The 18713-nt window shown below is 41.7% G+C and overlaps 1 protein-coding gene across 2 annotated transcripts in view; it reads right to left on the reverse strand.

The window, feature by feature from the left end:
• Nucleotides 1-18469, reverse strand: part of LOC102291472 (matrix metalloproteinase-16) — a 73426-nt gene extending 54957 nt beyond the window's left edge. Inside the window, exon 1 of one of the 2 annotated variants that reach the window (XM_005936552.3) lies at nucleotides 17932-18469. In XM_005936552.3, coding sequence (XP_005936614.1) covers nucleotides 17932-18057 — 126 coding nt within the window. In that variant the 5' untranslated portion in view covers nucleotides 18058-18469. The remainder of the gene's footprint in view (nucleotides 1-17931) is intronic. The other variant, XM_005936553.3, reaches the window with a different exon arrangement.
• Between the last annotated feature and the right edge of the window lie 244 nt (nucleotides 18470-18713).

Consider the following 18713-nt stretch of genomic DNA (forward strand, 5'->3'; position numbering starts at 1 on the left):
ATTGTTAATTACACTTGAGATAAAGACACATTCTTTCAGTAAGATCAGAACTAGCCAGCAAAACAGCATTTCTAAACTTTCTACTTTCTCTACCCTAAAATTGTTTGATGAAAGGAAAATATTAACAGTGCCAATGACAAACCCAGTTACTAATATGTCTATATTACATTGGAATATAAATAACATTTAAAAAAGCGGCTTCTCATTGGAGTCTTAACTCTAGAATAAGCGAGACTTTCTCTCTGTAGTTTGTGTTGTGACTGGCACATCTACTGAGACCTTCATGAAGAGACTCAAACTCTGCATCAATGACTTACAGTATCAAACTCCACTCTCATCACTTTGGCAGATGCCAAAATGTTACACCTGTGTCATGATTCACACTTCCAAGTACCTGCCCGTAAACCCCAAACCTCTCTTTGTGTATTTTCTTTCTTCCCTTTCTTTACTGCACGCTTTGGTGCTTTTCGTGCCCATCCTGCAGCCGCACTCTCCTCGTCCCCCTCTCGCTGTGAGTGGGTGGGTGATAACATTACAATGTGTGTCAGATTTACTAGATTCAATTTTAGTTAAAATAAATGAATAAATAAATCTGCAAATCTGACTACACATCAAGCCACATGTTATAGTTACTCCATTGCGTTTCCCAGCAGACTTCACGAGTACCAAACACTGTAAGATCTTCTCTTCTCTTTCTATGCCCACATCTTCTCCACCTCATGGCACTCTCTTTTCCTTCCAATGTCTGCTTTAATTCTTCTTGTCCTGTAATCATCTCTATGCCTCCCTCTCATCTCCTCTGTTTTTTTTTTCCCTTTGGTAACCAAACTTTGGCTCTGTCCTATAACCACTGCCCTAGTGCTTTCAGAGGGAAAAGGGAGAGAGGAAAGGGAAAAAATAGACGATACAGATGAAAAGCACACAAGTTCAGACGTGGCACTGCATATTTGTAGCAGAACGCTTTTTCTTTTTCTTCTGCAGTTCTAAGAGACTACTGTAAAACCTGATTTCATCAGCAGAGAGATATTTTAATTCGACGCCAGCTTCAATCGGCTGGATGGGTTTTGAAAAAGTTTGGGCACATATTTCCTCCTGAGATAAAAAGAGGCTAGAGAGGCCAGTGTATTCGTTTTCCCAGAGGATTTATTTACGTCTGAAACTGAGATGTTCATGAACTTAAAGAAACTGTCAATTTGTGACCAACACTTGGTGTGCGGATGTCATCGATGTTTACAGAGCTACGTGACGATTATGTAAATTAAAGGCTGCAAAGAAAACTCGCTTTTTTTTTAGGATGCAAGAACTAAGTGATGTGTTTGTGCTTTGAGTTATTGCGGCTGTCGCTGTCTAACACTCAAACATTGAGGGGATATTGGATGGTGCCAGTTCGAGCGCGCAGGAGGGGTGAAGGGTTGTTCGACGTCCCATATGAGAATGAAACATGGTGGCAGGATGTGGAGGGTGTAGCTGTCATACCGGTTCTTTATGTACACCACCGTGGGGAAACAGCACGACAGCACAAAAGGATGAATATAGCAGCAGAGGGCGGCCGGTAATTCCAATGAAAATTTCCGCATTGACAGCAAAAACAGTCAGCTGAGTCATTTCGGTCATTGTGTCTCTGCTACTGCAACGTTTGGCAGAATAACCAAAATAAGGGCTATTGGTTCATGTCCACTTCCTCTAATCTCTGGACATCCGCTTCAAAACGCAGCCTCACTTCTTTTTAGAACTTATACTCTTGATACGTCGCTTTGACATCACCAGGATGGTTTTCATAGAGTCTCATTCATTAAGCTAAAAACACTCCAAACTGTGTTTGTTGTAGTTTTTTAAAAAAAGCTCAGATTACTTCAAAGCTTTTCCTCAAACCGCCGCTTTTGCTCGCATTTCCTCGTGTCGTCGTTCACGCGGAAAACCAGAAACTTCCACAGTCAAACAAAAAAAGTTGCGACAGTTGCAGTTTCAGGACCAAAATCCACACGCTGCAACGCAGGAATCAAAGAGAAGCACGAGCTCAAGGCTCACATTTATTAAAACTGCACACGTTCAAAGATTCAATCCAAGGCTTTGATCTTTAATTCCGTCATCGTGCCAAACTTTATGTGACTCCGTTGGGAGAGAGGTTAAAGATGGAGGAAGCACAAGTATAAATTATTTCCAGTATTTCCAATATTGCAGAATTTGAAGCTATAATAAACCGTGAGTATTATGTCCATTCGTTCATTCAGAGTTGACTTTTACAACCTTCACGATGGAGATCTTATAATCAGAGAGAGAAAAAACTGAAGATCTAAAGACATGTTCTGCTGAATCAGTGCTGAGCACTTTACTTTTTCTACATTTCACTCTCCCATCTGTCCTTATCTCTTTCTGTTTTCTTTCATTATCCTCCCTCTCTGCTGCTGCCCACTTCTCATCCTCATCGATTTACTCTTTCCCTTTGTGATCTATGGTTCCCGGGGTTCTGCCGATGCAAGGGTTCCTGAGAGCAGGAGGCTCCACTTCGACAGCATCCTTTATTCAATAAGACAGAAATTCTTCCCCGTCCTGCTCTCTGCAAAATGGATAACGAGGGAGCTTGTGAACGTAGATGGTTTGGTTCAATAAAGTTGCAATTTGGATTTCTTGTCAGTGTAATAACAGGGACACAGAACAGTAACCGTACTTTCTGTAGTCACAGGGATTGCAGATAGAAATAGAGCCCAGGACAAATGAGCAGGAGATGGTAAAACCATGAACACATCAGTAATTCAGCTCCCAGATCAAAGCATCAACACTTTTTACTTCATACGCTTTTAGTGTTTGCAAAGGCAGCTCAAGAAAGGGCAGCTACAAAGAATCCAAAGAAATATTTGGAGCACTGATGGAACAGTTCTGAATTGTGATAAATACATCTTTCAACTTGGATTTTTTTGTTATTTTTTGCACAAAGCAAGATATCTTTTACGACTAAAAATGTCCAAATAGCTAATAAAAAAAAAAGAAGCCCAGTTCCCCTAGAGGTCTGTTGTTGCCGTCTCCAAAAGAGAGTAAATGGTAAATGGATTGATTCTTATATAGAGCTTTCCTACTCTCCAACATGCCACACTCACCCATTCACACAAGCACTTTCTTCTATGCTTTAAGTGCTTTCTATCTGCCATTCACACACATTCACATCCGATGGATGCATCGGTTAGAAACTTGGGGTTAGTAACTTCCCAGGCATGCAGACTTGGGGAGCCAGGAATCAGACCACCAACTTTCCGATCAGGAGCTGACATGCCCTACCTTCTGAGCTCAGGAGTAGGGCTGGGTATCGTCACTGATTTCTAGAATCAATTCGATTCAGATTCACGAGATCCTGAATCGATTCGATCCACGATTCGATTTGATTCAATTCGATTTGAATCTGGGAAATTTTGCCTCAGACAGTCAGAAATATTATAATTCAGATCAGGACATTTACATATTTTTGTATCTATAAAAAGGAAGCTGACACTTTCGAGACTTTATCAAAGGTGTGAGCATCACAGCAGATGCCTTTGTGTCAAAGTAGCTGAAGATAAAACAGAAAAACATGGTGATTGGACTGGAATTTCATAAAAATATCCTGCAGTACATCAAAAACGAAAGAAAATCATTAATCAACTTATGAACATTACCTCTGAAGTTACAGAGGTTTTATTAGAGACACGGCTAAGCGTTTTGCATTTTGTATAATTTTAAAAAGTTTAAATTTGTTCAGAAGTCTATTGAACGGCAGAAATTAGGTTTTCATTTCGGAAGTAAGTAAAAGGAAAAAAAAAACATTGGCCGACAGCGCTGTAAACAACGGTAGTCTTGTGCGTAACAAGCAAGCGAATAATGCAGAAAACAGATTTCGGGGATAGACGGGAAACTGTTCTTGAACACTGAGAAAGAGAGAGAGAGAGAGCTGTGCATGAAGTGTGATTTTATTGTGGTGGAAGCAAAACAGCAAAAGTAAGAGGGAGTCCGTGGCGATGTTTATGTGAAGCTTAGTTTGGATCTTCTTTTGCTGCTGGTTCGGTCAATATTGTTTGGAGAGAGATCAAACTAACAGTTTTAGAATCAGCGCAAAGGGGACGTAAACACAAAGTCAATTCTCATATTAGATCCCTATGTTAAAATGTCTTAAACTAAACTGTTTAAAGTGGTGTGTACAGCTAATTACCACCTCTATTACAACTCTGTGCTAATCAGCTAATTTAGGTTACTGGACTGGACCTCGTGACTGATCAGAGTCAAGTTTATCCTGGCAAAAGATGATACTTTTAGCAAACAAGCCACTTATGGCTGCTCCCCTTAACAAGGGGACACCGTCACGGCTAGCTCGGCATGTTTGATTTGGCAGCTTTAAGGTGCCAATGTACCGGTATGTACAATGTAAAACCGGCACGATCGTACACTCGTGCCCCAGCTGTGACAGCTCCAAGTTACAAAGCTCAAGAGGTGCACTGTGGTGATAATTTCACAATTTTCACCACAAACTAACTGGAATTAATCATCATACCTGGTCGATCAATTTGAGCACTCACTCCAAACCAGCCAAGCATTGTTCTTTAAGTACTGAGCGTAGGGCTGCACGATTTTGCATAAAATGAGAATCACGATTTTTTTACTTAGAATTGAGATCACGATTCTCTCACGATTTTCTTTTCCAGTATAAATATTTATTGCACTTATTAACTGCACATCAACTTCGTAACAGTTGAAACTGAACATAAAAACAATAAATAAACATAAAAACAACAAATATCTCACATTTTGTTGTTGCCGCAAAATGTTGAACTGCTTGAAATTCCGTCTCCACCGTTGCTCGACACTGCGTGTATAGAGCAGGTAGTGCAACAATAGAAAAATAGTTGCGGGACGGCACTGTGTAGCGTTTGTCTAGGGTGTTGATCATTTTCCTAAATCCCTCGTTTTGCACAGTGTTGATGGGAGCCATATCTTTGGTCAGGTGATAAGTGATAGCCTCCGTAATTTCTTTGTGCCTGCGGGAGTTCGACGTGTATAGGGAAGCGCTGTATAAGGTTCCCGTTATTGATGTTTGGGTGGTTGACCGGGACGGATTTTCTCCAGTCACTTTCTCGTCATCCCTGACGTGCTCTCCGTTGTTTTTTCCCTGCCAATTTTAGCAGCCAGCTTCTGTATCACGTGGTATAAGGCTCCGCCCTTGTCATTTGTGAGCGCTTGTTTTCATGCAGATTACGTCCCAGATCAAAATGTGGTACAATTGTCATCGTCTTTTTTCTTCTTTTTTTTAAAATCGTTGTCATTTGGAAATGAGATCGGACATAAGTATGAATTGAGATCGCGATTTTCTAACGATTAATCGTGCCGCTCTAACTGAGCGCACCCTGAAAGCAGAAGGCAGCAAAAGCGCTATAATGAGGTTAAACTTCTTCACAAATCAAGTCCCTCTTGAAGTGGAAGGATAAGGAGTCAACCAGCAGTGCCCTGACAGAGGCTAAAATCTCTGAAATGCATCAGTGCCTATTTTTGGGTTCTCCACACTTGATTTCACTTTACTTTGAAGTAGATTTCTCTCATGCTTCAGATGTGAGAAGAACCTGGCCTCCCCTAACCTGCCTGCACACTTCTTCACGGTAAGTGCATTTCTTTTTCACCCTTGTCACATTATGAGGAAAAGAAATCCACACACACACACACATACATCTCACGGTTTCAAATTTCCATCCTCAAAGTTGCCCTAAAAAGCCTCTTCTGTCCCATTTTACACCTTTACCTGTTTCTCTACGCCTCTCATTCAACTACTTTCAACTACACTTTTCAGTTAGAGAATTGTCTCAAACAGAGACTAAAACTTGTATTATCATTAGTAAAGCCATCTCAGGTGAATTTGGGCAGCATTCAGGAGAGGCTCAGACATCCAGCTGTTCGACACGAGTGCTGAACTGAGGTGAACTTCGTCTCATCAGACCACCTTCCAACGAGCTGACTTGGCCTGTGACTTAACGAGCAGAAGGCGGGCTAATTAGCCGATGGGTGCCATCAAAAGGCCACCTTGTAAGGCGACGGGATCACTCCATTATGGATGAGATGTGGCTCAGGAAGCCCGGTCGTCATGGCAACACACCGCCATCACACAGCAGCTGCTGATGTTGGCATTTGTGACTGATCAACTGATAGGGGCTTGGTCCCCTCAGGTTACAGAGACGGCATGTGACCTATGTTGGAGACCACATTTGCATTAGCTGTTCACTGTGAGCTTCAGTCAGAGGATGAGGGCTGTAGAATAGCTACAGTTAGTGTTCAATACAATTGTTTTTGTTGTTGTTGATTTTGTCTCATGAACAATTTACAGATATGGCCCACGTGGATTTCATGGTATTCTAACTTTCTGTAGGTTTTTCTGCTTCTCAACCTTAGTCCCTGTGATAAAGGGACAGCAACATTTTCTCAGCCTGTCTGCAAATCTCTGAATTACACTCCTACTTGGAGCAGGCTCGTAACAGACCCTCAGCGAACACCAGAGAGTTTGTTTACAAGCTTGTGAGAAATTTCACAGGCATGATGGAACAGAAGAGATCAACTGTTCATCATATTTTAATTGAGCTTTGTCAGGCTGAGTGCACATGCTGTTGCTGGAGATTTATAAGAAATGATATTCTATTATATACAGACAGTGATAGAGCCAGAATATATTAATCGAAGCAAGAAAGTGCTGAGCATTTCTTACAATGCGGTGGGACATCACTTATATTAATTTTATCTTTTTTTCTGTAGGCTAAGTAACGCATTTCCTTGGTCACTTACTTTTACTATTTGGTGATACAAGCATGACATCCATCTAGAACATACCACGAAGAAACATTTAGTAATTTTATTTTATGATCAGTAGCTGTGAAAATGTTGTTATTAAGCATTAATAAAGTGCACAAGCGCATTTGAATTTAGCTGAGTGATTGTGCTCATCAAGTGTGTCCACATGGGAGTGAGAGTTGCAGAGAAATGGTTACTAAAAGTTACTCGTGGAAAACAGCTGTTACTGGATATAACTACTGTTCTCTGATTATGTGTTTAGCCTTCATTACACAGGCCTAGAGACCGGTCTGCACCCTCCTGCCAATGGAGAATATCTACCTCCAGAGTAAAGTTGTGCCTCAGAGATCTGAGGCACAACTTTACTCTGGAGGTCAACACATCAACACAATCAACACATTTCAAAAAGTGCAACTTTTACTTTGAAGACAAGTGGTCTCGGTTTCCAGTTTGGGGTTATAGTTTTCAGTCTGCAGTCTTCTATGCAAAGAAATGGCAATCGTAGCCACCTGCTAACAGTCAAAGAAACTGTAAGGAGAATTTAGGTATTACACCCAATATCGCTTTGCCACTCATTTCCTGCTAGCGGCTGGCAGCAACCTTCAGCAACCACTTGTCAATCAGTCACAGAATGCACTTTTTTTTTCCTAGCGACAGGTGGTTACCATAGCATTGCTGACCAATCTCTAGGCCTGCATAATCGAGGCTCTAGCAGTCAAATTCACAGCAGCTGCCATGAACCATTTGCAACTAGTGAGAGAAAATTCATTTTTCTCTTGCAACCAGTGGTCGTCAGCCAGTCTCCAACCAGTCTGTGTGAACAGAGCTTAAAAGCCTTTACCTCCGTCTGGCCCATGGATAGACACAGAGTATGCCTCAGCTTGAAGATACTTTTTAAAATGTGCTAGTGCTATTTTTAAATTAGATTTTATAATTAAACAATTTTTCTGGTGGCTGAACTAGTCTTTAATTATTCAGGAGGTCCACATGTCGAAACTGTGATCAAACTGAGATCTAGCTGTCAAGAAATGGCCAACCCGCCTTTTCACAAATAGGTAGCTGCATTAGCAGAATGGAACTCTGTGTGTCAGTTAAATTGTTGCCGAGACAGAAATACAACCTGTTAAAGGGCAGCACCTGTCAGTTGTGGCCTCAGACACTGAAAGCCCTTCTATTTTCTATTCTGCTCGTCTAATGTGAATGATTTACACCCCGGCATGCTGACAGAATACAATTAGCTCCCTGCTAGGACAGAAAAACAGTATTGGAAGACCTTGCCCAGAGCCTTTTCTACACTACAAATAACACGCTGACCAATTACTCTACACTTTAAAAAGGAGAATGAATGTACTTTTTTAAAAATGATTTCAGCTGCAACTGTTAAGAAAGCCTGTGCCCAAGCATTACTGTTGAGCACATCCAGCCACTTGATTCATTAATAAACATTTAGCAGAGTAGAGACATTACATCAAAATGTCCTGTGAGTATACCCAGTGATGATGGTATGAAGTGGCTCAATCTGTGCTGCAAGTTGGAGCAGAGCTGCTAGAAGTGATCATCTCTCAGCACAGGTGACTTGTGGGAACAAGATCCCAGCCTTCTGGGGAAGCCTGCCACCTCTGACCGCCCTGAATTATTCATCGGTTACATGCCGGACCACTGCGAGTATGCCAGGGTCGTCAAGGCAACCGCAGCCTTTTCCTGCCCACACAAATAACCACATACCCACATGATTCAAAGTGCCGTACTCAAATTCATACTGTAAAATTTAAACGAGGGAAAAAAGAATCAACCTGACTTTTAATGAAACCAAAACCATCGTCTGCACCTCATGACCCCAATGCGATGCGATGACTGCAGAGGCTGAGCAGGGCGCTGCAGCACATTTAGCCCCTAGTGCCTACACACACACACACACAAACACACAATGGCTTTATGCATGCCATGTCCACCCTCTCAGTGGCCCCATTAGGATGAAATGTCACAAAAATGTCATGGAAAAATGTCAGAGTCTGATCATACATACTGATCAGAACAGCGGGCTTTAAGTGGATAATCTTTTGGGAGCTTGTCAAAGTATTTTAATGACTTAAGATAATGAAAAATGACAGCAAGAAACATCAAGATTATGGCATGTGACAGGAGCTGCAGTATGACATCAATCCTAAAAGACAAAAACCTCCATGAGGCTGTTTGATATTCAGGTTTCAAAGTACATTAATTTCTGCGATGAAGCCCAATCGCTAATTTAAACACAGTGAAATGTGATTACATGCACGCAGGAACAGATTGAAACAGTTGTCATGACTCACAAAACTATGCGTACGTTTATATGTACACACACGCACACACCCCAACACACCCCTGAGCGTTTGTCAAAAGCCTAATTGACAGACTTACACGTGATGCCCCATTGGCATCATCTAATGTTGCTGTTGTTAGTGACATTAAAGATTTAACAGCTCAGTAAGCTGTGACCAAAGACGTGTCTTAGAAAGAAGGAGACTGACATGCAGGGAAAAATTCTGAACAAAACATAATAACAAGTGGCTGCTCAGAGAAAGTCAGGTGTGCGTGTGTGTGTGTGTGTGTGTGTGTCTGCTTGTGTACGTGTGCATGATTATGAATCATTTACGTCTGTGCAGGTGTTGTTGTATTTCTCCAGGATTGGGTGAACAGACTGACACAGACACCCCAGTGGCTCACAAATCTGCTCTCTTACCAAAGCCAAATGACGTCAAGAAATGGTGTGTGTGTGTGTGCGTGCGTGCGTGTGTGTGTGTGCAATCCATATGATTCCTCAGTGAGAAACGAGGGCGAAGCGCACCAATATAAATACACTCATAAATATGCCTGCGTGCACTCAGACACAGGAGGTGAGCTCATGCACACTAAGTGTACTGTATGTAGGAGGAAAATACGGCTGCAGGGAAACAAAAGCAACAATTTAATATCGACTTTGTTAAAGATAAATTGTTAAGGAATAGCCAGCCCAGCCACTGATGGAACACGAAGCCTGTGCCGCAAAAGGACGTGATGCATTTTCAATTGGGGGCTATTTTGGAGAACTGTGTAGTTAAGTTGTTAATATCAGTGCTGATAACCACCGTGGCGCAGGGAAAGTAAAGAAACATTCAGTCTTCATTAACTGTAAATTCAAGGAAAAACACACCAAAGTACTAAGCACACTGTTTGAGTGCCAAGCAATTTCTGGGAAATAAAAAAAAATAAATTTTTTTTTAAAAAAAAAAACACACAGTGAACGATTATCACCAAAAATAGTTTTCTAGTGTATGGTGTTATATTAAAACATAAATTCTCTCTATGACCTGCAGGACACACAGGCACATGGTGTATCATCCACACACGTTCGCATCAATTGTTTTCCATTATTCAGATGCCACTCAGGGGCTGAGCATGCCAACTGGTAACATGAGCTGAGACGTGGGGATGAAGCTCTCCCATTCCTCACACAGTGACAACAGCACTGAGTAGTTTGCACTGGGCAGCACTTGAGCTTGGTTTTAGCCCAGTGCTGAAAGCAGCTACACTGCCTACATAGCTATGTAAAGAATATAACACAGTAATAGTTTATTTAATTATTGTAAACTTACTCAAGGGATAGTTTGTCAAGCATGATTTTGTTGCCACAGTTGGATGAGAACTTCTCATCCCATTCTTGTTTTGTGACCATTTAAAAATTATGCTAAATACAGAAGACAATAAGCTTTGATTAGCATAATGCCTAGCCCAGACTGCACAACATTTTTGCCCTTTATGATTAGGGGGGGGATGTGTATCTGAAAATCTTTCCTTTCTGTGACTTTCTGTGCGCGCTGTCTTTGAGGACACGTGCGATGATCATCAGGAAGGAGAAAACAAAGTGACACTGGATGTGCTCAATTTCAGCTCCAACACCAATGCCAATCACCACATCGGTCAGTTCCAGTCACAGACTTGAAGGAACTGCCATCGAAGACTCTGAAAACTTGTAAGAAGCCTCTGATTGCAGCTCTGACTTTCAGTTGCTGTGACACACTATGAAATACAAAATGATCAAGTTGCATTTCCATTCCTGATGCAAAGCAACACCCTACTTTGTTTGTTGCAGGTCATAATCAGGCTCAATTCATGTAGTCTGACCTGAATTTAAAGCTGATTCAGAACAGCCATGTAGTTAAATGTTAAACTAGCAAGTGGGTATTAAAAAAAATTAAATCACTGCATAGGTATAACAATACATTCCAGTTCACGTTTGTAGGATAATTAATATACATGTAAATACAGATGTTTATTGATGCTGATTGATGCATTTATAGTTTTGGACAGAACAAAGCAAGCCATCTTCATTTTTCAATTATGCTAAGCTAACAAGCGTTTATATTTGTTACAAAGATGTAAAGTGTATGCTTCTGTTTTACACTTATGGCCGGTCCATTACTGTGCAACAAAAGATCAAAGTTCGGTTCCGCCTTATGATTGATGATGATCGGCTCTTTCACGATTCCTCACTAACAGGTGAGCAAACAGAGCGAGCTGACAGAACTCTTGGTTGGAGTTAATAATCACAGCCGACAGTCAGCAGAGTCTAGCCAAACCACCTTTTATTAATTCATTCATCCATCTGAGAAAGGATGTGTTAACAGATGGGAGTACAACTTTGCGCTGTCTTTGTTTTACAGTAGATTATCTTTGACTAAGCAACTTGTCTTTTGTCTCTAGTTGCACAGTGGCATGATTCAAACACTTCAAACACTCAGAGCGCAGCTCTGCACCTGATGCCTCCCAGTGAAACACTGAGTGTAACCAAGGCAGCGTGACGCTCACGAGGCTTTAGTGGGTGCACATCGGTGTTGTTGTGCTCCAAGAGCATCTCAAATGTAAATCACAGATCACAGAAATACCTGCAAGCAATACAATTAACATTTTGAGTGATTCGGCCATCTTTGGACACAGATGGAAATGTATATGGTCATGTTTTTATAACATAATAACTACGGCTGGGCGATATATCGAGTTTTTAAAAAAATATCGATATATTTTTATACGAGATATAAGATGTGACAATATCGTTTATATCGATGTAGTCTATGTTACGTTATAATTATACTTGTGGAGCCGCAGGTTTGCCTCTTTCGTCCACTTTCGTCTTTACGCAACGTTACTCGGCCTCGCCCCTCCTTCACTGAACACAGCTCCCCCTCCTCCCCCATCGCTTCACCTGCAGGAAGCGACAAGATGTTAACGGAGATTTGCCGTGTCCGAGTTACTGCACATCGACCCGTGCGTGGGGCTGGACACCGTCAACGTGTTAGCTAGCTAACCACGCTAACGAGCTAACCACGCTAACGCCATGCAGCCCAGAGGCGCTGCACAGCCTAAAATCCTTGCATTTTCTCAAAAGTTGACAGCGCGCCTTATGTATGAATTCGGGTTGTGCTTGATGGCCGCGAACCGATTTTATGTGGTACACGGCGCTCAGCAATCTGTCAAAAATGTTTTAGTACCACTTTGGTAAGCTACGGAGCTGCACCGCTTGATGGATTATCAGAGCATTACAGCTACCGAGGAGCCTCGCGGAGTGATACGTACTGTGCTTCAACGTAATATTACCCTACTGTGTATAAGGACCATAAATGGCACCTGTTAAGAGACGTGGTTACGAAGAGGATTTCAAACTCAATGCTGTCAGTCAGTCACACAGTAGAAGTTGGGAACAGAGCAGCTGTGAAATCTGTCTTTGTTATTACGCTCAGCGTCTGTTAGTTTACGTTTTGACTGCACAATTGTGAGCTTTTTGTTATGCACAAAAACAACATTGTTTTCTTTTATTTATGGAGCATTATTATTTAATAAATGCTCATAATTTATTTTTGAGTAAATCTTATGTACATCTGCTCTATGTTAATAAAAGTGCCTGTGTGACATCTGGGACACAGCTTTGACTAAGAACTCTCTTTTTGTTCTTACTTTATGACTTTAAAAAAAATATATCGAGATATATATCTTATATCGCCATCCAGCTAAAAAATATCGAGATATGAATTTTGGGTCATATCGCCCAGCCCTAATAATAACATATTTATATTCATATAAACATATTCAAAGTATTCAAATTCCAGAGGAAAAACAAACACTTAGGAAATGTTTCAGACACACTTTTCTCTTAAAGTTGTTCCAGTGTTTCGGCAAAATTCTGCTTTTCTTCCTGTAACTGACAGGACACATAATCATCTTTGTAAGGCTTCTCCAGTGGAAACTTATATTATGTACATAATAAATGAGTGACTATTTGTAGTGCTCCATATTACAGCTTTATTGTACAGTATAATTCAACTGAAAATGTACTGTGAAACTAAACAGATTATTAATCTCACAGTGTGTCACTTAGTGGTTAAATAACAAAAATATGTAGATTAGCAAAGAAAATTAGGAATCAACACATGCAACACTGGCAAACTTCTGGCTTCAACGTTAGCATTAGCATTATAAGGAACCCAGACAAAGGCCTTTTAAATACTGCACTTTGTGTCATGGATATATCTTCAGGAATGTCAGCATACCATGTTAAAGTTGGCTCAGGGGCTTGCATGCCATGTTGCTAACATTAGGGATGCAACGATACCAATTTTTTCAAACCAATACGATACCGATACTTGGATCTGAGTACTTGTCAATACAGAGTACAAAAACCGATACTTCTACCACACACACACACACACACACACACGCACGCACGCACACGCACAAATGCAATGAATTGGAAGACAGGTTTTATTTTATTCTCTGCCGATAAATAATATATTAATAAAAATGACCACAAAAAAATTTCAAGTGAAAAATAAGCACTTCTGTTAAATTATTGCAGAGTCTCCAAATTGAAATTTAACAAAATATCACTGAACTATTGGCACTGTCTCGAGCTTTCGGAATAATAAATAAACACTTCTGTTTGGAATAAAATAAATACAAATTAGGTTTGAGAATAAAATAAACTTTAAAATTGTTGCAGAGTGTCCATATTGTAAACAAACAAACAAAATAACGAAAGTATTTGGCATTGACGAACTCCACATCTACCCGTGGATCATCAGTCCACTCTGCCGTTAAACCGAGGACTGACATCGCGCACACACTGCTTGTCTTTACCTCTTTAGAAAGTTTTGGCACCATTATCTCCCTGATGTGTGGGCGGCTGAGAATTTCATATCGCAGCTCGAGTATGCTGAGAAGAATCCTATGTTTTCCACGACTGGCATTGGCTGGTCATCCAGAGCGATAAAATGAGTCAGAGCCTCTGTTATTTTAATTGCCCGTGGATTTTCTCTTGACATTTTTCATCGCTTTTCCAAAACCTGAGTTAAAGTTGGCTGTTCCCGGTCCACACTGCTGACATTTTGTTTAGCCTAGCTACAGCAGCCTCCAGTTTCTCTTTTTTTATCTGGAGCTGCCAGTCTGACTCGTCTAACCCTGTGCCTGTTTAAAGCAGGATGTCCCCCTAGTGGCCAATCTAAAAAACTACAACAAAAATGACAAGCCACCCTCTGATTAACGAAATAAGTTAGTATCGGTTCATGGTATAGGTTAACTTTTACGAGTATGAGTACACACACATTTTACAGTATCGGCCCCGATACCCGATACCCGATACCAGTATCAGTATCGGTGCATCCCTAGCTAAGATGATTTTTGATTATCTGAATAAGCATCAAGTTGTAAGAAAACTAGCTACTTTATGCAACTATTTTTTGTTTAAATGATATACATTTACTTTGCCTGGTAGCATGCTAAGCACTGCCACTAAAAGGTAGTGGTAAAGCATATAGAGGCTTTATTTACCGACCACTATTAAACAACAGAACAGAAGAAGAATACACGATTAACTGCGAAGCGACAGATTGATGAAACATCTGTGAGACTATACAGACAGCTACTTTCAACTTTAGGAAAGAAAAGGAAGGAAAATTATTTCAAGGCCAAACTGTGTCAGGTACAGCTAGCAGAAGACAAGAGTACCACAACTATACATAGTCATTTAAGGGGGATTTAAGGGTAGGAGGTGATCTTGGAAGTATAACAGTGTAAAATGGAATCATGCATTTCCTTGAAATGCCTATCTCCAGTGTAGTTACATTTTGGTATGTGTGTTAAAAGATCAGCATGAAATCAGATACACCAGAGGCTGATCAGCCAGTCATCCATCATGGCCAATCAGCTGAAAACAGCCGACTGGCCCATCGATCTGTGCATCTCTACTTCAGACAAACTTGGAGCGTGGCCGAGCACAGCTCGGCATGTCTCTGCATTTGTGACACTAAGTGGAGAAAACGCTTATAAAATATTAAGTTACATTTCTCCCTATAACTGTCTGATATTGTCAAACAGGGATAGGGGGGAAATCTCTCTGTTTTAATTACTCTGAATTATGTAAGAGCTAATGATAAAAATAACCTGAGATAAATCAACTGCCTGCAAGGCCCACCTACAGCATGACGCCTCACAGAGAAAGCACTTACTTTATTGGCTGTCGCACAAAAAGCGTTGGCTCATCCATGTAAAATCAATCTGGACTGAAACAGAAAATAATACTCACAAGGAGATAAACAAAATTAAGTCGAGCCTGAGCCATTGTTAATGGCGCTGTCCAATTTGCAGAGAGAATTACTTCAGGGGAGACAATCGAATGGACGAAAGCTGAAGAGCTTTCAGAAATCTTTCTGCAGTAGCCATGTATAGTGCTGAAGTGAGGTGTTACACGTTCCTATTAATTACTCTTATCACCGAGTGACAGGCCGTCCTTCCTGTGAAAATGTCATCCAAAGCAAGAGGAAACAGGAGAAACAAGTGGGGGAATGACAGCATTACAGCCACTTTGTCTGTGAAGACAAATCCAGGAAGGTCGGCAGCAAAGGCTCCATCCAAAAGGGTGAGGTTTTCTAAAAGACCGCAGTCTGACCAGTAATCACAGGGCAGGCTCAGGATGACCTCCAACCTCAAACCACACCTGTTAATTAGAGGAAATACTCATCTGTGTCTACTCTCTAGAACACTTGGTGTAGGAGTAAACACAGTCCTAACAGCTGAGCGAGTGGCTCCAGTGAAAGCAGCACAGTCTCCAAACAGAAACTGTTTAGAAAGATTGAAAGACTGCAGCCAAATTCTACCAGCCTGGAGTGGGACTGCACAGCATGTGCTTTACTGTGACTTTGCTTTTCTTTGAATACCCCTTAGGATCAAATTAAACACTTTCTTTTGGGGGTTTTTCTTTAAGCCTCATTCATTGCTCTTTTCTCCCATTCCGGGTATTCCCACTTGAAGCAACTTGTCAGTTTAAAGCCCACCTGATGCTTAAATCAAACTTGTTGTTGTTGTTGTGCAGAGCAGAGTGCAACTTTCGGCAGCCTCGACGCCTCTCTCGTCTCATTTGTGACAAAGACGACAGCTAAATTAGGGACCAGAAAATGTCTCGCATTACAGCAGAAAGCCCACTTTTCACTAGCAAATGAATGAGAACGTGTGGAGGCTTTTTCAGTCCTCCACACGTGCATGAAAACACAGAAATCATAGATATCAAACTACTGTAAGCACGCTTGTGAGCTCGCTGGCATCTTTACATGACAGGCACAGCAGGGGCTCATCTTGAGGTACTTTGCATTAATATGCACACTGGTGCTGTTGCATTTATTTGTAGGTTGTCAAAGTTAATCAGCTCCAGACCATTTGGCTTCCTGAGAATGACTTATTAAAGTTGAGAGACTTTGAAAAAAGACAAAAAAGAAAAAGAGAGCCACGACCACATTCACAATTCAGTGACACAAAGAAACAACAGATGCAAGGGCTGGAGGTGGATAATAAGATTCAAGTGGAGGTGGACGACGTGGGAGAAGGGAACGCTCTGCGAGAGAACGATGATGTTAACGCTAATAATGCGTTTTTCACCAGGTTAAATGGTACCGAGCAGCACGGGGGGGTTTTATTTTATTTTATTTTTTTTACCAGAGATCAGGTCAGTGCTGCCTCTCTGCCTCTGGCATGCCCAGCTTACAAATCATGTGGAAATGTGGATGTGGGACTCGAGTCACTGTCAGTACACATGCCAGGATGATCCTGTGCAGCGGCTCCTGTTTGCATGTGTGTGCATGTGTGAGAGAGACAGACAGGAAAGGGGCTGCTGAGCGCAGTGTCACAGCCTTCTCTGGATGTAAAAGGGGCAGACGTGCACGGCAAAAGCCACAGATTAAGTTGCACATCATCTTGAAAGAAACACTAGCAAAAGTTGGAGAGATTCTTTTTAAAAGTCTGAGTCTCCGAGTTCATTGGCACAACACTTGTAGCCTGAAGACGTTCAACTACCCATTAAGCCGGGCGGTCGTTTCAGAATACAAGCTGCCTTTGTGAAGGAACCTTCCCTGCTTTGTTAAATTCTCATCTGGCTGCCCACATTGTTCTCTGTGACCCCATAAGATCTCCTTCCTGCAGAGTGAAGCCTTAGACCTGAGTTTGTTTGGTTTTTGTTTGTTTTTGCAGACACGGGGTATGCGAATGCAGTAAAACCACTAAAACACAATAATCTCGCACATACCCACTCTGAATGTCTGCCCATTGACTTCTGACATTGTTGCTCATGCTGGCTCAGTTTTTAAAATCATAGGGTTATGCATTGTTTACATACCTAGATAAGAGTGGAAATGTTATTTTGTTTGTGTGTGTGTGTGTGTGTGGGGGTTTGTTTGTTTTTTTACATTAAGGTAGCCCACATTTTGTTTCAATCCAAAATTCAATGTTTCAGCACTCTGAGAACACAAACAAGCACAAGCTGGGGAGGGAAATAAAGCTTTGAAACCCTCTAACAATACCTGCACTTCCATTCAGAAATGCACATTCCTTGGGAAACTGTCTAAAAGCGGCTACCGAACTGGGTAGAACTACAACCCAGCTGGGCATCTCACAAAGGCTCTGTTGTTGTGGTTGGTGAAACATCAGCACAAGGAACTGGAGTTACAGAGCAACTCCAACACTTTATTATTATTATCATTATTTTAAATGAGGATAAAAATAACACAGTTTAATTTAACAAAAACCGTGAAGCTGTTGTTGTGCGGGAAAATCTCTTAGATGTCAACAAATCAGTCCTCTTACCTCTACACTGAACGACTGCTCCTCTCCGTTCACGGCACATAAAATCCACAGCAACAACTGCAAGCATAACGTCCCCATACAGCAGCTATTAAGACATCTCCTACTGCGGAGCGCCAATAAAACCATAGTGACACCCGCTGTTGGAGCTTATTGTCTGCGCTCAGTTTTATTTACAGGCGACACAGAGAAATGGGCAGCGGGAATAAATCCTACACATTTGGCAGCAACATCGCTGATGTCTCGCTGTCTCTCTTGCGGTGCCGAAAGCAGAGGACGGGGGAGAGAAATGGGCGAAGGAGCGGATTCGTCGAGCCCTTGCACCCGCTGCTTTCGCCGCGGTTTCGGGAGGAGGTTATCCCCGGGGAAAGAATCGCTGTTAACGCCTCTCAGGCGCCTCCTGGTCCCACAGTCCCCGGGTCAGTCCTCCGGTACACCGGCCGTTGTTCCAAGCGGACGCGTCCAGCCCGTTTTCTGCACCGCGCGGCATAGCTGCCCGTTTTCAATCGTGTTTCCCACCGAATGCGCATGTGCACACTGGCACGAGCGCCCCCTCCCATCCCCATCCTCATCAAAATCCCAGATAAAAACATAACAGTCCTCATCCTGCCAGTGCAGTTTGACACAAACGTAAGAAGCGCTATTTTCCCACTCAGCATATTCTGCTATTGTTCTTCTCTTTGGGTAAATAAACACGCAGGCTTCCGTATTTGGCTCCATGGCATTTTTCACATGGCAACAAGCAGGGACAGCTTATTATTGTGCTAATATAACCAACTTTATTT

Source organism: Haplochromis burtoni, unplaced genomic scaffold, assembly GCF_018398535.1.
Source record: "Haplochromis burtoni strain Fernald_Lab_line unplaced genomic scaffold, NCSU_Asbu1 Contig_220, whole genome shotgun sequence".
Classification (NCBI taxonomy): domain Eukaryota; kingdom Metazoa; phylum Chordata; class Actinopteri; order Cichliformes; family Cichlidae; genus Haplochromis; species Haplochromis burtoni.